The sequence below is a fragment of the Watersipora subatra genome, chromosome 1, assembly GCF_963576615.1.
Source record: "Watersipora subatra chromosome 1, tzWatSuba1.1, whole genome shotgun sequence".
In the NCBI taxonomy this organism is placed as follows: domain Eukaryota; kingdom Metazoa; phylum Bryozoa; class Gymnolaemata; order Cheilostomatida; family Watersiporidae; genus Watersipora; species Watersipora subatra.
Genome location: NC_088708.1, coordinates 41,917,871 through 41,940,518, shown reverse-complemented (window position 1 = coordinate 41,940,518; position 22,648 = coordinate 41,917,871). Strand labels below are relative to the sequence as shown.

The 22,648-nt window shown below is 38.3% G+C and overlaps 1 protein-coding gene across 1 annotated transcript in view; it reads right to left on the bottom strand.

Moving 5' to 3' along the window:
- The window catches only part of LOC137387737 (uncharacterized), a 30,127-nt gene extending 8,751 nt beyond the window's left edge, over positions 1–21,376 (bottom strand). The window contains exons 1-17 of the mRNA XM_068074244.1: positions 21,337–21,376; positions 20,983–21,225; positions 19,825–20,066; positions 18,548–18,640; positions 16,114–16,333; positions 15,503–15,591; positions 15,117–15,286; positions 14,840–14,942; positions 12,207–12,444; positions 11,110–11,259; positions 6,005–6,156; positions 5,300–5,454; positions 4,843–5,015; positions 4,259–4,461; positions 2,232–2,384; positions 1,833–1,964; positions 1,462–1,638 (exon numbers count right to left, since the gene is read on the bottom strand). Of these exons, the coding sequence (XP_067930345.1) occupies positions 1,462–1,638; positions 1,833–1,964; positions 2,232–2,384; positions 4,259–4,461; positions 4,843–5,015; positions 5,300–5,454; positions 6,005–6,156; positions 11,110–11,259; positions 12,207–12,444; positions 14,840–14,942; positions 15,117–15,286; positions 15,503–15,591; positions 16,114–16,333; positions 18,548–18,640; positions 19,825–20,066; positions 20,983–21,225; positions 21,337–21,376 (2,733 nt within the window). The remainder of the gene's footprint in view (positions 1–1,461; positions 1,639–1,832; positions 1,965–2,231; positions 2,385–4,258; positions 4,462–4,842; positions 5,016–5,299; positions 5,455–6,004; positions 6,157–11,109; positions 11,260–12,206; positions 12,445–14,839; positions 14,943–15,116; positions 15,287–15,502; positions 15,592–16,113; positions 16,334–18,547; positions 18,641–19,824; positions 20,067–20,982; positions 21,226–21,336) is intronic.
- Positions 21,377–22,648: the final 1,272 nt, after the last annotated feature.

The window sequence follows — 22,648 nt, the reverse complement described above, 5'->3', positions numbered from 1 at the left end:
TATTTTGCCGATGGTGGTAATAACGACGCTTATGAATTACGAAAAGTTGAGGTTTACCTCTATGGCTTGGAATAAAGTGATTTTCTAAAGCGATAACAACCGTTTCGGTAGCCGTTGGGGAAAAAACAGTTCGAGTTAACAGTGTTGAGTTCGAGTTATCTATAGCAATTTATCATTACGTAGGAACGGACCAAAGAAACCGTTCGAATTAACCATGTGTTCGAGCTATCCGTGGGAGAGTTATCCATGTTTCACTGTACATAGACTAGCTTGAAGCAAAGATGTCCACTAGTTAGTGGACATCTTTGCTTGATGTAAGCAAGCAAAAAGTTTGAAAGTTAGAGTGGCAAATATTGTTATATGTTAAATAAAAATAAATTATATTTAATTATACTAAATTATAATTATATAAAAATAAAATAGACTTTTTATTACCTTATTTATTAAACAATTTTTCATTGTAATCATAGCTAAACAGACTATATTTAGCCATTACTTGCTAATTATTTTACATTTAAACACATCTACAGTTTTATTTTTCTTCCTAATTTCTTTCAACAAAACACTTCTTTCATGATATAAAATTTAAAAGTTGTAGTTGTTTGAAAAAGCTTGAAAGCCTTTACAGTTGTTTTCTTTTTCCTCTTAACTCATTTGAATTGCTTAAAAATATTTTCTCGTGACATGAAGTTAAAAGTTAGAATGGTAAATGTTATATGAAAATTAATTTTCTGTCCAAAGACTTTTTTATTACTCGGGTAACTCGATTAGTACAGCTCATAGTTGATGGTAGTCGATTAGCTTCCCATCCCACTAATGTAATACAATCCCAGTATGACTATCTATCTTATCTATGAGTAACTGATAGCATTAACTCACTTACTTAACACTATCTATTCAGCGCCTTTGCAAGTCATGTAGACAATAGGTATTGAATTGCTTTAAATAATAAGCATATATTAGAGTAATAAACTATAATCATCATTTCGTTAATATGAGCATTAATTACTATCTTAACTGGAAATTCAAGATCCTTGTTTAACCATTCTCATGGCTGATGTTATTGATCTAGTCAATCACTACGATTGACTAGCACAAAAAAAAGGGCGTGGCCTAAACGCTCCTTGTTGGCACCGGAAATGCTCGTGTTGTTATCACTCTAGGGGGAGATAAATCTTATGGTTTCTATTCTCACTTTTGTGAACTCAAATGAAGCTTTTGTGAACTCAAATGAAGTTGTTGGGCTACTTAAGCCAGGGTAACTTTTAAAAATCTCAGGCTTGAGACTTGATTGAGAAAAGATGAGACACCAAGGGATTTCAATTTTATTTTCAACAACATAATTTTCTGCAACTGGCTTACACCAGTTTCACAATGGCACGCAAAAGCAAACAGTATTACTAGCACTGCACCTACAGTATGGCTACTGATATGACTCTCACTCAGAATGGAGTGGCTAACCTTTGGACAATAAGGGCACTTGTGTCTTAGCACCTCCTCGCTTAACATTTCCCCAGGTTCAACCTTGGTTGTGTGGTCAACATCATCTTCAGCATCACTGTCAAATATATTAATGGCCTGCTGCCGACGAAGCGGTCCCGGAGTCTGGGGTGTCAGAGGCTGCCCAATTTGAGTTTGCTACAGATACATGGTTAGTGTTAAAGGTCAATGTCTTTGTCGAAGCTATAGTACATGTAGGTTATATCATACATACATACATCTTGTCAATGGCATCTTGTTAAAGATGCCATTGACAAGATGTTTAGTCATACGATTACGTAAGCATCATGTCAATGGTATGACAAGATGCTTATTCGCAATTGCCTGCTTACCGACTTGGGTCTGCTGTCAGCATCAAAACTGTTACCAAGAGAATGAGATGAAGACATGAGTCTCTTGTTTGATTTGTTAGAAACCTCAATAACTGGCCCATCGTGCAGCTTCATGTGTTTTTCTAAGCTCTCCTGTAAAGTCACTCAAAGCTATTTCATGTGAAACAGAAGGATGACCAGACCCTACTGCGAAGTTACCACTCGTTTTACGTCAAAATAATTCATAGAATTGCAGGTGAGTGCTACAGGTTAGATCTTAAAGCCTTGAAACATAAAAATACAGACCAAACCATTACAGAATGTCATCAGACAAGATTTTACAAAACATTTGACAAAATACTGTCTTTTAAACTGATGCAAATATAAAGCAACAGTCAACAAGAATAAGCTATCTCTCACCTGGCTGTTACAGATGGCCCGACACAAAGGGCAGATAAACCGAAGTTGAGGAGCCTTTGAGTGTATTCGCAGGTCGATTGGCTCATTGTAGTCTTGTTCGACTGGATAGTCATCAGCCGATGCCTTAGTTGACCTCACAACTGACACCCTTTGCTATGAAAATACAGAATATTTTGTGTGACACTCATAGACATGTGGTCAACCAGTTGTTGTTACCATAGCATATCTGTGACACAAAATTTAGATACAAGATCAGCACTGCTTATTATGTTTTTGAAAATTTTCGATTAACAATCTTGGGAGAACTAAATGCTTGCAATAGAAATTTACATAAAGTTACCGTATATATAAATTTAATTTTTTCACACCATTCTAAGGTATAAGTTACTTATCAATATTTGGTAATAATATGGACATTTCAACTAGTCATGCAGAGCTGTATCGATACTGGAAACCATTAAGTAATTACATGTACTATCAAATGGTTTAAAATCTTTGTTAGTTTATTGTAGGCTGATCTGTGTAATAACTAGTTATAAATTGGTTAGCTGCTTTTATAATGTCTTTTGCAGGTGCTTTTGTTAATAGTAATAAAAATTTCTTTACTCGGAGTTATCAAAACGCCAAGTAGACAATTCTTGATAATACAACAATTAGATGATCGACAATAAGATATATGACATTAAATTAAGACCTCTGACGCATGTGTTGATAAAAACTGTCACAGTTTTTTTGGCTGCCATATCACATAGTTTTTACTAAAACATTTGACAAACTTCTATATATTTGAAAATACTCATCAACAATTTATGAAGAATTAGTCCAATATTTATTTGAAAAAATTTAAATTGAAAAACAAATAGTGAGTTTAATAAATATTTATTTCACAGAAATGATATCCTAAAGAAATGATGTCCTAAAGAAATGTCCTAAAGAAATGATGTCCTAAAGAAATAGAAATGATGCTACTCCTATGCAAATGCATAAAGTTTGGATGCCATAAATAGATGGGTTGCTTACCATTATACTGTAAGAGCGCAAGGACTTTCCAAAATGAAGCAAATATTACCAGACAAACAATGCATGACCAACTTTGATAACCCTGTTTTGTTAGCTTTGAATATGGTGTACTTACAGATCTTTAAATATGATCAATTTATAAATACAATGAGTAGCCAAATGTAGCTTCTAACAGGATGCTGCTTTTGCTAGTAGATCAATGTGACGCCATTCAGACTTGAAAACAATGAGCAACAATTCAAAGAGCATTTAGCAATCTCTATGGGATCACAATTTAAAAGATATCAGTGGATATGATTGTAAAACATCTGACGCATCCTAGATTGGACAAGACTGCCAAATAACCTCACCAGTATATAATAAAATATCTAGCAAGTGGCTAAAGAATAATTTCAACAGCATGCAGCATGAAGAGTCATTAGTTAGATCCACACCTACAGGTAAGTATACTTATACGTTAGGAGTTGTGAGAATGCATAGGTAGATTGATGCCATATACGAATGTACAATATAGGCCAGCTTCCATTGTTCATAGTTGTGATGTTTAAATACGAAAAATGTATAAAATAAATCAGTTGATAAACAAGTAAAGTTGATGTTCACCCATGTTGACCTGGAAAAACTCTTTCTAAATTCACAAAACATTCACAGGAAACTAACAGCCAGCCAAACAAATTCACAAAACATACCACAGGAAACTAACAGCCAGCCAAACAAATTCACAAAACATACCAAGAGAAACTAACAGCCAGCCAAACAAATTCACAAAACATACCACAGGAAACTAACAGTCAGCCAAACAAATTCACAAAACATACCACAAGAAACTAACAGCCAGCCAAACAAATTCACAAAACATACCACAGGAAACTAACAGATAGCCCAACAAATTCACAAAACATACCACAAGAAACTAACAGCCAGCCAAACAAATTCACAAAACATACCACAGGAAACTAACAGCCAGCCAAACAAATTTTCACCCTCAATTAGTACAAGTAACTCACAACATCGGCAGGAAGTGGTGACTTGGTAGATCCAGTGTGCAAGAGAGGCTTGCTGAGAGAATTCTGTTTAATAAAAGTAGGTGTTCCATGAACTGGTGTCTTGGAAAGGTCGAGAAGACTCATGGCGACATCATCTTCTGTGCATCTCCCCAAATTGGTTTCCTTGCCTTGGAGCTCACCCGCATTGAGTGTCAGGTTCAAGTCTACAAAAAGATAAAAGTGAGTGTAGAGATCAAGTAGAATTGACAAGCGTCTCTCATCCATACATTCTGTCATGTTTGATTGGCAATGATTAACCAGCTAGATAGCAATATTAACCCTGTCAGACCGCTCCTATTGCCAAAAGTCTCAAAACATGGGAAGCCCAAAAAGACTTAATGATTTTACAAGAGAAAATACACTGTTTATCTAGTTAACACCAGTCAAGTTGATTACAGACTGTTAAACAAACCCAATGGAGAGAGTCAACATGGATTAGCAACCTCTCTGTTCATCACGCCCTAAAGTTTTTCGTGCTATTTTTCCCCTTTTATAAGAGCGAAGTACGATACAAGTTAAAACACATTTAATGTTTTTCAACTTACGGTTCCTTTTTCGTTTCTTTGGAGGTGGCTGTGAGGGCATCGCCTGTGTCTCAGATTCTGTCTGCATAATCTCAGCGAGAGAGGAGGCATCAAAGCTATTAGCTTGGTGATGAGCGGGCATACTTTGCACCCGACGTAACGATGCCATATTCAGTCTTGGAGCAGCACTATCACTAAAAATTACACTGAAAGTATGGAGAACAACAAAATAAGAAACATATAAAAATAATCCCTTGTAGCGTTGACCATACCAGTGTGCTAGGAAATATAGAAGCTATTCCGAAACATGATAAAAACATGCACAGAACCAGTAAAAGCTGAGCAGTTCCAGCGACATTATTCACATAAGACTGTATTCAGTTAGGCGATCGAGTTATCAATAATAGACCTAGAGAAATGCGGATGAGCTAGACTGCTAGAGACATGACTATAAGTTGTCAGCATAACTCCCACATACGTTGATTTATCTGCATCATCTGAGCTCTCATCAATGTGCAGGGCATCATCCTCGGAACTTTCCTCACTCGCTTCCTCTTCTTCGCTCTGCTCATCATCTTCGCTGCTGTCGCTGTCTTCCTGCAAAGCCTTCTCTTGCTCCGACAACTTTGCACCCTGTCAGGCGCAACAAGTAACAACGAATTAGCTGAACAACAGTTTTTATACAATATAAGACCAAGGCTTGAGTAATAAGTCTAAATTCTAGATAAACACTTAAAACACTTCCAAAAAAATACGTGATGTGAGAAAAGCTTAATTGTTTTCACTTGACAAAGAATGACGTGACTACTCGTCGATGTAACTCCACTCACCGGTGTAACTTTACTCACTGATGTAACTCTACTCACCGGTGTGACTTTACTCACCGATGTTACTCTACTCGCTGATGTAACTCTACTCGCTGATGTAACTCTACTCGCTGATGTTACTCTACTCACCGATATTACTCTACTCGCTGATGCAACTCTACTCACTGATGTTACTATACTCGTCGATGTTACTCTACTCGCCAATGTTCCTCTACTCCCCGATGTTCCTCTACTCCCCGATGTTCCTCTACTCCCCGATGTTCCTCTACTCGCTGATAAAACTATACTCGTGGTTGCAACAAGAGAAATACAAGGTGCAAAAGAATGTTGACAAGACAAATGTGCACTCCGCTGACCTGAATTTTACTTTGTCGGGATAGTCTATGCTGGCTGGCGAGAATGTCTCTGTCAATCTGATTGTCTTCGACCGTAAGTGGAACTGGTATGATATGGAGTTCGAGACAACGCCGATGGTGGGCCTTTGATCGCATATGTTTAGTTAAATTGCCTACAATAATAAAATAACCTTTTCTGGCCCAAATTGAGACAGACTTGCTAAGCATCATCAAACAAACATGCAAAACTATAGATTTTGATAAATTATGCCTTGAAAAAATAAATATCTATTTATACATTTACAGTTTTCAGAGTACGGACTCTAAATTATAAATAATGGATCAATAAATCAATATCACAGAATAGCTTACTTTGAGGATCAAATATCAAATATAATCTGACCAAGCACCTATTCCAAAACTAGCAATTTAATTCACTACTAATCTACTTGTGACTAGCTATTGACCAACTATCCAACACATGATTAATTTTGTAGTCATAGGTAGGTGCTCGAGGGATGAATAAAAATTTAGTTTGCAAAATAAAAAAACATATAAATAGGACAAGATTAAAGAGACTAAACTTCACTCTAACAAACACACAAACGGATATGTAAGAATAATCAAAACAATTAGTCAAAAGAGAATTGATAACCCAATTAGCTGAGTAAGCGATCCCTCGAAGATCTAATGACTGCATAGCTTGCTGCAAGCAAAGGCTGTGCGTGTTTTTAAGAGCATCGCTGAACAAACAATGACTCCGTGATCTTGGCTGGACATGTGTGAGTCCAGTGGCAAAAAAACTTTGGTAACTGGAGACATACCCGGTTGCAGAGAGAAATTCAAGGTTAGATGTCATTCCTATCACCACCAGTGGCCTTTTGGAAATTGAATCCCGACCTTTCGTTGGCAGATCAGGCATTCTAGAACACTGCTCTCACTCGAATATCTAGGTAAATGTACACTCACACTCCAACTCATTTATGTGTTTAAATTATTAAAACTAAGAGAGTCACTCTCTATGACTAGCATCTGCTGATAAGCTGTAGATAAGGTCTGAAGAACTGCTCTGCAAGGACGCTCACCTTTCGTTTTGAAGGAGAATGTGCAGTGCCTGCAACTGTACGGTCTCAGATCTGTGTGAGTCCGAATGTGCTTCTTCAACATACTTGGCTTGCGGCAGCGAATTCCGCATTGTTGACAGACAAATTTACCTTTGCCCTTTCCGCGAATATACACATAATCCTCATCAGACTTGAAGCCTCCAGCAATGAGCTGTAACAACACCAGTGCACCTTAGCTTAGTCATCTAGAGGTTCTACGAAAATTTGATTATTATACAACTCAACAAGCTTAACTAAGGTAAAACACTACCTTTGATTGGCTTTCCTCTCCAGCATTCGGAGTTGACTGCGACCTATGAAAAGGCTTCTTCAGGCTTGGAACTTGAAGAGTGGTAACTGCTGGCAGTGAACTAGCCGTGCTCGCGCAACTGGCAACAGGCTGTTCTAATTTGGTGACAGGAGGAATGACAGGAGGGGTTACCGAAATCGATGCGATGGATTGAGACGACGAGAGTGCAGAGGTGGAAATGCTAGAAGTCATCTCTACACTGTCTGATGACTGACTAGTCGAGAGTTGAACTGGCATCGACTGCATGACTCTCATCTTCTCCTTGTACTGCCAGTAGCTCGAGTGTGTGAATATGCTTCGCGTATCCATTTTGCTGTTTTTGTAGCCAGAGGCTGTCAAGCGAGCTGATGAGTTGTAGCAAGAGAGTGGCAGGGATAGGTCAGCTAATTGGCTGGCAGGAGGGTGACTCTTACGTGTCCATTTTGAATAGTGAGAAGAACCGCAAACACTCTCGGCATCAAACGTTATGGCCCGCCGATTGATAGTGCAGTAAACTGATGTGAGTTCGACGTCGAAACTCGCAAGCTGAATCCTGTGACTTTCAAAACAATCTTGAAAGTCTTGGACTTTAGACGAATTTATGGATGTGATAGAGATTACAGTGGTAGAGACTATATGGCTTGTAACAACACCAGAACTAAAAGCTTCCTTTGAAATAGAAGATGCTGCCGACAGACTTTCAACACCTTTCGTAAGAGATCGAGAAGGTTCAGGCCAAGCAAGAATTGGGACTGAAAGGTGGGTGGGCTGTTTCACTGGTGGATCGTCGAAACTAACCGACGATTTTGATCGTGCCTGTGAAAAGCGCCGACGTAATGAGCTCACTCGCTCAGCATCTTTACGAGCTAGAACAATCGGTGTTGTGCGCAGACTGACGCTGCGAGGAGAAAGAGTAGAGCTCTAAAATATTTCAATAGATAAAAATTAGACAATCTTTCATACATGATAAAACGGCATGCAAGCAAAGTGTTTGTCAGACTAAGGGGATTTCTGGGTTCATTAGTAAAGGAATGAACATTTATCGACTTTCAGAGAGCTTTTAATGATACAGCAGTTAAAGAGAAAGGATAGAATGTAACTCTTATTTGAAATAAATCATTTCACTAACATAAACAGAGCTGAATAAACTCAAGAAGGAGAAATTGCAGGTTTAAAAGGAAAAGTGATGTCTGTAAAAGAGAAGCTCGACTTACGGCATCAGTAGTCAGCACTTTCACATAAACAGGTTCTGACAGCGATTTTGCTAACATGATATTGTCAGCAGAAAGTTGCATGGCATTAGTTGTGGGAACAATGGCCATTCCGGGTCCAACCTACAAGCACGCAAAGTGTATAACTGACACAATATAAATGTACAATGTAAACGAATCAGCCCAAAATCATATTGTGAATAAAGTTAAGATACAATTATGGTACACAAGCACCAATATTTAAAAAAGAAGTATGAACAGAGTAAATGTTCAAAATGAGGATCTGAGCCTAGATGTGACTGCACTGCTACTGACTAATTAATCATATAACTGCGCAATTCGTTGTGTTATGGTTAGATATCATACCAAGGGAACTGGGAGAGTTGTCGAAGAAAGGACAATCGTAGCAACCTTGGGTGTCGGGTGAGTGTCACTTTCGCCTGTTCTGTTATTGAGCTCTAAAACCGCAATAATATATGAGTGGGTATTCCAGGAGGCCAACATGACATATTCCACTAGCTAGAGAAAAGCAGTAACAAACTCGAGAAAGATTGATTAAAAAACAATAGAACATAAGGCGCATACCTTGATGGGTAGAGGAAGCAGAAAGTTGGAGATTCTGGCTAATTGGAACAGAGAACTTGGCAGTTGAATCTATATATTTAGCTGCATCATATCTTAGAACAGTATTTGGAGCAAGTTTGTTGTCCAAATGAACAACATTGGATGGCCTGTCAATCGCAGAAGCTGCTTTGGTTAGCCTGTTCTCAACTCCAACAACTGTGACTGTTACGTTCGAAGCTGTACTGCATACAGGTGATCCGCTGCTGGCACTAGTATACATTGGCAGCATGTAAGCTGCTGAAGAGTTTGTAAGTGGTCCGCTGACTTGAAAAGCAACAGTAACTGGTAGAGAGCTAAATGTATTTACAGGAACATTAGCGTTACACGGTTTGCTGACTGGTAGAGTGAGAGCGGTGGCACTAGAGTGTGCCACTGACTCAACAGGAACTCTGGTCTCTGAGGAAGCAACAATAGATGGTCTGACACTTGCACTGACTAACGGAGAAGGCGTATGTTCTAGAATTGTTACTGTAGACGCGCTGCTTGTTAGACTAGAAGGAAGACGAGGTGAGCTGGCAGAACTTGTTAAGCCATATGATTTGCTGTCGCGAATAGTCACGACTGGGGAGAACTTGACTGGACTAGCAATGAAAAAGGCTTTACTGTCCAGCACTGTAATAGCAGGTGGTTTGTTGTTTAAAGTAGGCGCCTCGGGCGACACCCGCATTTTCCCTCTTATTTCAGGTAGTTTCTTTTCCACCTCTTCAATAGGAGAGCCGCAATCGAACATGGTTACGGTAGATGGTATGATATCAGCCAGGTTCTCCTCTGGAAGCTTTTTGTCAGCAGTAGGCGTATTTAACACGCTATCACTGGAAGCGCAAGAAAACGAACTTTTTGTCCCAACACAGGGCTGGTTTCCATCGCTTATACACACAGCAGTTAAGTGAGATTGCTGAGGGGCAGGACCATTTCGGCATTGTGACTTGGTAACGCAAACATGACTTTCGGCGGATGCCGCTGTAGAGAGAGTGAGAGTTCCAGAGGTAGAAGTTAGAGTATGAGGTGAAGCAGAGGTTACAGTTGAGATTGCTGGCAGTACCGAGATGACGAGAGGCGCTTGAGAAGAACTGGTTTGATGTGTGCTCACCAGAATGCTTGGAGGCACAGTTATAGATTGGCCGAGAGTTGTGCGAGCAATGTCTTCTGGCACTCGAGCTCTAGGGCTGCCTTGCGTCATGCCACCACCAGCTTCCCCAGACACCATCATAGCAGGAACAATGCTCGCCGCTGGCATGTCTTGTATACCTAGGGCTTTCTCATCGAAGCTTTTATTGAAACCAGGCAATGCATTGCTGCTGGTGAGCGGAGTTGTTTCGCTGTTAAAACTGCCCTGACTCATATGCTTCAGCACATGCATTTTCAGCTGCTGCTTCATCGTACCACCTTCAGAACTCGCCTCTAAAACCCACACAACTCACTCACAGCCATTCCTACATTTGATCAATCTACATGTAACTAATCAGCAAAATTTTTGACACGCAAGCCTGAACCCGGTAAGGCACATACTTGAGTTCAATTTAAAAATGTGATATAGCTTGCAGGACTATGATCAAGGTTTACTGTTGCTTGATATGAGTTTGAGAACTACAGGTGTGTCAATCAACATGGCTTACGCAAAAACTTTCAAATATTGTAGAATAACAATTTGCTGTTATCGGATTACGCGAGAGAAAAACCTCGAGATAGCAAAAAATCCTTTAAGCCCAACAAGGAAGATTTATGTGTCCTGTTTACATACTCCGTGATCAGCAAGGCAAATGTATCAATATTCAAATAAGATATAAATCTTTTTAAGATAAACCAATTAATACATAAAACATCATTCATACAAGACAAGCAAATAAAACCCATTTTGCAGATGTGGCATCACATTAAAAACAAGAAACAATATCATACCAACTGATGATTGCTGAAGAACAGCCGATTGAAGAGAAACCTCAGGGGCAACTTTAACATACTTTGAAGGGCTATAGCCATCGTCTGCTATCACATATACATATGAGTCCTCTGAACCAGTCTTTAATAGTTTCATTTTCTTTCTGTTTTCTGTTGGGAAAAGAAACGCGTGTTTATGCTCACATGAAGATAGCATCAACAGCCCTTATATCATTGATATATACATGTAATACATGCAAGCGATCAACTTGACCAATAAATGTTTTTGTATCACAAGTGACTTACAGCAACTGACTTAAGTGAGACTTACAGCTGTGACACCAACTTTTAAAGCACGGCAAGAAAGCACACTTAGCAAGAGACTACAGAAAAAAGTTGACATAGCTAAAGGTGGGTTCACACTAATTCATCTTCAGCTTCCATTTCTTGGTTTATGGCTTTTTTGAAAACGAAACAGCTTGGGTCTTACAGAAGGGAGCAAGAAGCTTAAACATAGAGGACAAAATACAAAAGCTCTAAGCATGAGCTATTTTGGAAGTTACGATGAAACCTTGACACAGACCAAGATCTTGATTACAGCAAGAGTCGTAGTGTGAGACCGATTAGGTGCCTAAAGGGTTCCATAAGGGGTAATCGTATTGAGTCATACCTTAAGGTGAAACCATAATGAGTCATACCTTAAGGTATAACCCTAAAGAGTCATACCTTAAGGTGTAACCGTGATGAGTCATACCTTAAGGTATAACCGTAATGAGTCATACCTTAAGGTGTAACCGTATTGAGTCATACCTTAAGGCGTAACCGTAATGAATCATACCTTAAGAGGTAACTGTATTGAGTCATACCTTGAGATGTAACCGTAATGAGTTATACCTCAAGGTGTAACCGTAATGATTCATACCTTAAGGTGTAACCGTAATGAGTCATACTTTAAGGTGTAACCGTAATGAGTTATACCTCAAGGTGTAACCGTAATGAGTCATACCATAAGGTGTAACCGTAATGAGTCATACCTTAAGGTGTCACTGTAATGAGTCATACCTTAAGGTGTAACCATAATGAGTCATATTTTAAGGTCTAACCATAGCGAATCCTACCTGGCAAAAGACCATAACAGAAAAAGGATGAATGGATTTCTAAAATGTGCTCTCGAGAGAAGCTCTGATTGCAGCCTTCGCAAGGGAAACGTCTTTCTTTCACTAGACCCCTGCCCGTGCCATGCTGATTGTCAATAGAACTGTCAACAGACAGGCCTTGTATGCACTTCCTCCTAGCTGCTGCATCCGGTATGAAGAGTTTAAGCTTGACTTCCATCACGTGCTCGTGCATCAGCAGCTGTACAGATATAGATACTAGCTGCATGGAAGTAACCTAATTAGACAGTATGTAGAAAGAACCTTATTCTGAGACTTGTACATACGAGGCATAGAGAAATTTATGTTGTAAAAAATTACAAATATACTGTATTGAGTAAGCAAAGCGTTGCAGTTGAATACATATATTCGCAATTAGTTTGTTCTGAGATTTGATTCGTACGTCTAAGCAATGACATATCGGAGAAAATATCGTGACCTGTTTACATTTTATTGTATTTATTTCACTCTTGAAGACCAAAACAACCTAAAAACTTAATGATAAATACTCAGAACAATAAAACAAATGCATTTTCTAAAAATTCCACTGTCATACAGGCCACGACCAAAGTGATATTGGAAAAAAGAAAGGGTACTGATGGTTGAGAAATGCAATATTAGCCGTCAAATGGCACTGCAGTGCAATAGGATAACTGCAATGGTAGCTGTAATGTACTGGGTGTGGGTGTTATTATATACAACAAACAGCAATAATGAAAGGAAAAGATTATATGTTTATATCTCTCCCCCTGCAATAGGAGAAATGCAATATTGGCCAATATTAGAAGTAAAATGCACTGATATTATTAGAATAACCAATATTATTAATATAGTAATAATAGAAAGCCAATGCACAATTTTGTTTACAATTCCAAACGTCATGGCTAACAATATCAAGAAGTTGTGATATTTATATAGATTTTTAGAAAATCTATTTAAAAAAGTGTTTGGTCATGACAAACAGCAATAATGAAAGGAAAAGATTATATGTTTATATCTCCCCCCTGTAATAGGAGAAATGCAATATTAGAAGTAAAATGCACTGATATTATTAGAACAACCAATGTTATTAATATAGTAATACAGTAATAATAGAAAATCAATGCACAATTTTGTTTACATTTCAAAACGTCATAGCTAACAATATCAAGAAGTTGTGATATTTATACAGATTTTTAGAAAATCTATTTAACAAAACTATTTAGAAAAAATAATAACAGTAACATACTGCCCATCATCGATGTTGTTAGTGTGACTATAAGACTTCAATAGTCATCTAAACTTACAATTAAATATTGTAATAATTTCATAAGAATCATTAGAAAAAAATATCATCGTCATTTTCTTTACTTTCACTGCTTTGGACATCAGTTAGAATACCAAAGTACTAAAAAGTTTCCAAAATGTCAGTTACTTTGAAATCGGCAAAAAAGAAACAATTTCTGTACTTCTACGTTAATTACAGAAACCGTCGCCAATTCGACAATGCCATAGACTGGTGAAATGTGCACGTTATTTTTTCGTGAAATGCGCACGACTTAATTGTTCTCTTTTCTGTTGCTTGGCGTTTCGTTTGCCGGTCTTAATGTTGATAAAAGTAAGGCTAAGGCAGTTTTAATAACGATTTTCGGCCAAATTAATCTGTCTATTTATATATAATCCGATCAGATGGGTTAGTTTTAAATATTGCGTCAACCTTTCAAAGACTTGGTAACATTTTTAAATAGGTTTGTATGTGTTTTGTATCGTTATTATACTTTAACGAATCTACAAACAAATGGTTAAATTTGTTGATGAGATTTCGATGCAAGGGTTTGCGACGTTGTTGATGAATAATTTTCGTAAGTTGTGTGCACATGCATTTATCATAAAAACTCTCCAACATTCGCTCCGCTCGTTTGTTCGCGGGATTATGTAAAGAACTAAAATTCCATGTTAGAATCTTAATTACTAAGATATAAAGCAATAAAGAGGTTTCTATTGTCACTTTGTCCTTACATTAATATCAAGTGAAGAGAGGTGTAACCTTTACAAGACAGGAGACGGACAATTTGTAGGTCGATATATATGCATAGTGTATTAGCAAGCTTTAATTAATTTTGCACCACTAATAGCACACACACTGATCTTTTGGAGATCCAATGTTTTAAAACTAAAACAGTAAGATAAAAAACACAGCTATATAACGTTTATATATCATAGAATCAAATTGTGTGTATGGGAAGGAAAACTATGTACCTATGTTACGATTTACAAAACTGCAATTGGTCCAAGAAACTACAAATATCGTATACTAGAAATTACCATTATTGTAAAGTCATACATTCGCACGTTTGTTTGTTGAGGTTTAACTATAGTGTGTCAAAATAATGTGGTGCGCAGTGTGCACCACATTATTTTGATAGTGTGCACTGCACACTATCAAAATTGTAATAGACCAGCTTAAATGGTGCATTCGAGCAACTCTACATGGCACGAACATCTCAGGAATTCAAGGAGCGTACAATTTTAACTATAGGACCCGCATAGCATTAGATGTACATCTTGATTGCATGTCATACTGTACTGCATCAGATAAAGGTGGTACATATATTAACCTTGATATTGGAATCAAAACTTGGGTTGAGCTGAATGATCTCTCGTATGTGTTTAAGGAGTTCCTCCCCATCAGGCAGCCTGCTTTTCGTGTCCAGATATGATCTAAACAATCACAAGCTTAACATTTCAGCAAAAGTAACTGCAACCTTTAAACTAGGTTCATATTACTATCAGTGAGGTAGCGACTACAAACATGCACACAAAAAACCTATACTAGAGTAGGAGCAGTAGGTACAACAAACCTATACTAGAGTAGGAGCAGTAGGTACAACAAACCTAGCACTGATTTGATGCATGACTACGGACATATCAGGGGTAGCTTGAGGTCCTAACTGTCCCTGACTAGCACCCGGCTCAGAATTGAGCATTTGATTACTCGGGCTGCTGACACTCTGTTGACGAGACAGCCGTCTTTTACCAGGGCTGTTTATGATCTCATCATTTACCTGCAAAAGAATGAAACACCATTGCATATGATTGCATATGAAATATTTATTATAAGGACTCATTACACAAACCTTTTTAGTACGCCACCTCCTTGAAGAAAGCACCGAGAAAACCATAGAAACGCATGTAATAAAAGCAAATTCAAAGCCTATGAATTTTTAAAACTGAAAAATGGCTGATGTTAAAGAGGAGAAAACTACAAATGCTGAGCAAACCTTGAGAAGGTTGGTGATTCTAGCCTGAACATCAATCGCTTTATCCGATTTGCTGCCGACATCAACTGCACCATTGTTGCCGGCCAGAACTGTAACGTTTCAACATTACATTAATAAAAAAGGTAAGATAAAGTTTATAAATTGAACCCTTATCTGTAAATAAGTGTACCGTAGCAACAATTGCCACAGTGGAGGTCATCTTTATGGTGCTAGCAATGCAGGTAGGTCTAAAGTGCATGAAATAAAGCATGAAGTTTAACTGATATAAGATGTTATTATGTAAATCTTACCTACTGATCAGGTGTCACTATGCAAATTTTACCTACTGATAGGATGTCACTATGCAAATTTTACCTACTGATAGGATGTCACTATGCAAATTTTACCTACTGATAGGATGTCACTATACAAAACTTACCTGCTGATAGGATGTCACTATATAAATCTTACCTCTTGATAGGATGTCACTATACAAATCTTACCTGCTGATAAGGATGTCACTATACAAATCTTACCTATTGATAAGATATCACTATACAAATCTTACCTATTGATAGGATATCAATATACAAATTTTACCTGCTGATAGGATGTCGCTATGTAAATCTTACCTGCTGGTGGGTGCTGAAGATGGACAGAGATTATGCAATCCTTGTCAAGAAGCCAGTGACTGTGTTTGCACACAACTGTGCCCATCATCCTTGCATAAGCATCTATTGCATCGTACACCTTCTCCAAGTCTCGCAATGTTTCTAGGTAGCTAGGCTGCTTAGGTGGGTAGGGCTTCCTGTCAGTGAAACCACCCACAGAGCTTGCTCTCTTGTGTAGTTGCTGCTCAAATATTGCATGCAAGTTTACATCAGGGTTATTCATGGCCTACTCATAGAACATGAGTTGATTACATGTGTTCTTGACATGTTGATAGACTAAAGTTAGGGCCTTCATCTTAGCCGCTGAGCAGTTTGCAAAAGTTGGTGCGAATCTTTGCTAAAGTAATATCTTGGCAGTGCGACCGCCTAAAACCAGACTACACATGGCAGTCTCCGTTCGTACACAGCATTTCATCGGTCCTATTGAACTATGGTCATGTGAAACAACCTGCTAACACCACGTTATGCAGCAGATTATTATACTTGCGCGATCACCAAATTTCAGGCCATACAAATAATTAGTCATTTTGTAATGTTTTTACTAAATGTACAAGCATGTTTTCTCATGTCTTGAGAAGCGTCTATAGTCTCAAGAAAAGCCATATAGTGTCACAGAGTCCCACGATCAACAGAAGTGTATATGGGAGCTCGCTCAATTCCAAACAAACAGGCCACGCCTACTATTTTTTATAAAACTTATAATGGAGAGGCTGCAACATCAATCAACAAAAATTACTCCCATTAGCAGTCACTTTAAAATTGATTGTTGTATCATACACCATTTGAAAGAAGACAAAATTTCCTACAAGAAACTACTAATAACGTTTTTGTAAAAACGTAAAGTAAATGCAAAAGAGAGCGGTTTGAGAGCGAGGTATGAATATTCCATTAGAGATCAGTATGTCGATCGGGTTTGTTTGGAAAACATGGCTTTTGTTTCCGTTTTGGGTTGCGAGACTTTGTAGAGCTATACGACTTTGACAGTACGACTTTGACAGTACAGAGCTGTATAACTTCAGAGTTTCACGCATAACGGAAGGGTATATCGGAGCTCGCACGGCTCCAAACAAACAGGCCGCGCCCACTATTGTTTCATATAAGTTATAATGGAGAGGCCGCAACACTAACCAACAAAAACTACTCTCATTGGCAGTCGCTCTGAAATTGATTGTTGTATTATACACCATTTGAAAAGGACAAAAATCCCCTACAAGAAACTACAATTCTTTTTTTGCAATAAAGTAAATACAAAAAGTGAGATGTTGAGAGCGAGGTATGAATATTCCATTAGAGATCAGTATGTCAATAGGGTTTGTTTGGAATCAAACGCTTTTGTTTCTGGTTTTTGTCGCGGGACTCTGTGAAACTATACGGCTCTGGTCTCAACAATCACACCGTGCGGCAGTATGCCTGGCAGGGTGCCAAACTGTATATTACTTGCATTTTTGCATGTAATATTATGAGCTATTGTTTACAAAATACCAAACTGATTTTCTAATTGCTTCAAGAGGTCTCAAGAATTATATTTAAAACAAATTCTGCATCTCCTAGTAATGCGGTTATAAGTAAATAACTACAACATAAGAGTAGCGCGGTATGGTGTAGCGGAACAAATGTAAATTTTGACCTTGAATGATGAACTCCACCCCATATATCAGCAGTTCATCTCACTTTTTAAAAGTCTAACAACTTATTGAAGAGGTGATATTATTATACAACAATTATACAACATCAGAGGGTATGGTGTGGTCGCATATATGCTTAGGTGATAATTTAGCTTTATTTGACAGTATTGCTGAGAAATTTAGCGATACATTCGACATGGCTGTGCTATATATAAAACAGGTTTATGTACTGCCAATTCATTGGTCGACTGCCACAATCAATGGCACATGAGATCACTAATATGTCACGAAATCACTGGTTGAAACCGTGGGTGGTTTTCACATTATCACAAAAACGCACATACCTTTAGCAAGCCAAAAATTTAGTGATTAGGTGCAGACGACATAACAAGGTAGTAATAAATTGCCTCACAAGAACATGGCATATGGCACTATAGGATTTTTAAATAAGCCATAGCTATATAAGCCATAAGCCCACGCCTCATTAATCTTGAATATGAATTACAAACACAAAACCATTAATTGGATATGGTCATAAGTTCCAGCAGAAACTCCATTTTTGCATACAAGTGAAGGAATGTCAAATAAAGTTGATAGGAGACAATGCACTGCGTGGACAATGTTAATAGGAGACGAATCCACTGCGTGGACAATGCTAACACAAAACTCTCTTAACCAATCTGAGAAGCATCAAAGATTGCTCAAGTTGAAGTGAAATTTATGTCAGCAGCACCAGTTTGCGTCGTAGATACGTTTGAGCATGTACTTACGAGAGCAGGTGTTTCCTCCTCCCCATCCATGTCCAAACTCTCATCTCTCGAGCTTCCAAAGCTCTCTCCGTACAAAGACTCCATTGAAATACCCTGACCAATAAAATACTTGTACATTAACATCTTTTGTAAGATTGGCGATGTGAGAAGGCGATGTGAGAAGGCGATGTGAGAAGGCGATGTGAGAAGGCGATGTGAGAAGGCGATGTGAGAAGGCGATGTGAGAAGGCGATGTGAGAAGGCGATGTGAGAAGGCGATGTGAGAAGGCGATGTGAGAAGGCGATGTGAGAAGGCGATGTGAGAAGGCGATGTGAGAAGGCGATGTGAGAAGGCGATGTGAGAAGGCGATGTGAGAAGGCGATGTGAGAAGGCGATGTGAGAAGGAGATGTGAGAAATCATCGCATCAAGGTCTGTCAGGGTAGCCACAGCGGCTCAGCTCGCTAAAGTTACCGTAAATGTAAAAGTTAGACCCCGCCTATCAGACTACATGTGATTACATCCTTTGATTCTGATGTCATAGAAAAAATGGTATTTCTGAAAGTTCACAGGTCTACAGTTTCATCTTTAGAACTTCCTGAAGAATGTACCTATCTAGCGCAATCATGGCTCCTCTTGCTGATGGCGGTGAACAGCCGATGCAGCCAGAATGACTCTAGTATAGTTACCAAAAACTGTAGCTCACACAACATGGCTCGGTGTATATTCCAGTGATTAATCACAGCTCATTTGACAACTGCACTTGTTGTGATACAAAAAAAACTTCACGTACTAATAATATGTCCTTTACAGTCCCTGCCAGCCAGCCTACATATCACCTTGGTATTTCTAAATAGATCATGAAGGTAATTTATTTACTTTTTACACGCGGAAAATCCCCTAGATAGAAATAATGGAAGTTTATAGCGAGCATTGAAGGAAATTCCGTGATCATTTAAATGTTCATGTAGGGCTAACAAGGAATTTTCAATGAGGAACCATTGAGTCATCAATGGCTGTTCCATCAACTAGACCGAGCTCGCTTGCCAATGATGTTAGAGTGAATAAATAAAATCAACGAGGATACATTTCAAAGGAGATTACAAATGCGCTAGGCTACTGATTACAGTCAGGTAGGATGCGCGAGATGCCTATAGATGAGCGAATACACCGAATTTGATGTTAGCAATGCACTAACAACTGCATACACAACTATACGCAGCTAACAGTATGTAGTTTAAAATGTCTCACACTATTAGTGTTAAACACCCGCACAAGTTAAAAGTAAACCAAACGCACCTTCTCTTTGCATTTTTGCAAGTGTGTGGAAGACTTGAGATGCTTGTACAAGTTGCTCCTGGTTTTAAAGGAATGATCGCAAGCATCGCATGGAAAAGGCCGCTCCCCTGTATGCTTTCGAAGATGTTTCTCGAGGACGCTCGGCTTGGCGCATGGCTTTGAACAGTACTTGCATATGTACTTGCCTGGTTTCATCGGATGCTTCCTTTTGCGCCCAGCCTTACTCATTTGGATAGTGCTGGCTGAAAAGGAAAATCTTACAATCAGTCTAAGGGTTCCACTTTCCACTTATTTATGAGTTGACATATGAACTTTAAAAAGTATAGATGTTTATGTATGGTGTATGTTAATGTATAACTATGAGTTTCCTGGCAGCGGAGGTTTTGCTTTCAACAGTGGTTTGCCATTGCCATCTGATTGAGACGATATCTCTAGCTAGCTGGCCGTTGGCTCGCAGAGGAGCTCTTCCAACTCTTTATCAGGCTTTGTTATTAGTCCTGTAGGGTTGCTAGCCACCCTCCTCATTCATGTTGGAGCGCAGATGGGGCCGGTTTAGTCAACGACGGCCCAACCGTGTAGCAGATTGTACAATATTACATGTTACCTGTAGCGAGTGGTTTCACCTGACCTGACAACAATGCTCGAAGCTAGCATTGTTGAAAAGAACAAGAGATAGGCAATGGTGGAGAACCATGATCGCCCAAATCCTCACAGGACACGGTACTTATGAAGAGAGAGCGAGACCCATGATGGTTCACAGAGCAATTAGGCATTTAACACCTTATATTACAACTGCTGGAATAAAAGTTGTCTCTGCTATACACATGAGGCAAAACATTATGGATACAACAAAAGATTTGTAAACGGTGAGATCAATGCTGAAAGGCGTGTTACCATTTATGATAATTTGGTTTCATACTTCTAAAACATGCCACTTCTAAACCGACTGCAAGAAAGATAAACCTCTAAAACAGGTTGGTATAGATGATAACTACCAATTCTCAAGACCTTGCTGCTGGAGAAACTTGGGTGTTCGTTGGATTCAGAACAAATATCATGCTACATTATTTATAGCCAGTTCATAACTTTTATTAAACAAATCAAATTACAAAACCGGTCTCAGATTGACTGCAATTGGAACACAACAAACTAATTTACCTGAATTTGATTTGTCATTTGAGGAAGATGTGCTGGTTTTAGTCTCCAGTGTATCAGGTACACCAAAGACCTCATCTACTGATTGTCCTGTACTTAAACTATGTGAAGAGGAGAAACTCGCACGACTCAGAGATAGAGTAGATAAAGAACTTGGATCGGGGGTGACATCCTTGAGTGTCGCAGGATTAGAATGGGTCCCAATAGAACATTGTCTTTCTAGTGTACCACGGCGAGAAGTTATTTCTGTGTAAATCAAGGAAACAGTATTAAATAAGTTCATAACCGAGTTAGTCAGAAAGACAAAAAAACACAACTAGCTAAAGCTAATTGCCAAAGGTATATAGCCATACTCACGAGCAGGACGTGTTTCTTGGCTAACTGAAAGAGTATTCATTGGTGTCAGTGACTACACCGATCGTTTTGTTACATAGTCAATGTAATTGTTTTCATTTCCGCCCTAAAACAAAACCAGTTTTGTATTAGATTTGGCAACATTATATTTTGATATAGGTACAATTCGTCAACTTCCTATAACGTCAGCCAGCTTTTTACGATACTGATATTAAAAAACTCTCTGTAAAAAGTACAGAACCAATTGTTACAATTGTGATTAAAAGGAACATAAAAACTAAAAAAAATTGAACATTGTTTAAAATGTGCACCAATAAAGACTAGCGCTAGAGAAGCTACCGTCAGACAGAAGCCTTTATCTCGTTTTCGACGACGTGCAAAAAACATAATAAGAATACTACATAATGAGACAACCACCTGCTAATACGTTGTCGGTTTTTTTAGAACTGGTGAAAATTAAAAAATATCCGGGTTGCTAAATGCATGAAATCAATATTGGTTAAAAATACGACAAATGTGGCAGCTTTGTACGTACTTTAGCAGAGCGTGGCAGCAGATTGAGACATTCTAGTCATGAACAAATGTACTATGATACAAACTAGATATAAGACTTTTTAAGCAGTCCTAACCGATGCCAAATATAAAAAAGCTGTCCAGTATTCTGTAAATCCTGTAACGAGAACGGGATCTTCCGAAGGGATTTTCTCGTTTAGCTGTAGGTGTTTTCCATGCAGCATACGAAAAAATTGACGTCACATATTATATTATTGCGCTTTACAATAAGTTTTGTTACCAACCGCATACAAACTTTATTTGCAAGTCTAGTAAAATATTTAACAAAAAAAATGTTATTTTATTTTTGTTTAAAATGAAAAATGTATATTAATAGTTTCTATAATGTTGAGTGAACTTTTCAATTTTTGAGGTTGCGAAGTGATCTTTAGGGGCATTCCCATAAGCGTTATTATCAAGCTGGCTTCCACTAACGCGATCTAAATAAAAAACGAAAAAGCAATAAGCCGACGTAAGTTGTTTCTGCCAAGTTACGATACTATCCGATACTTTAAAAGTAAGTGCAAACTACTAGTGGTTTGGCTGACAACTCTCAATGAAATAGTTGATGCTCATCCGTGTGTTGCTCGCTTGAGTGAACAGTGAATTGAACGCAGCCTTTTTCGAAAGGTAATCCGTCATCAATACGACGCTAAAGCGTTTCGAGAAGCGATTAATGTGGATGCGCACTCTGAAAGCTTCACTTAAAATAAGGAGTTTTCTATCTTGAGATTGTTTGAATATGTATAGTACATAAAAAGAA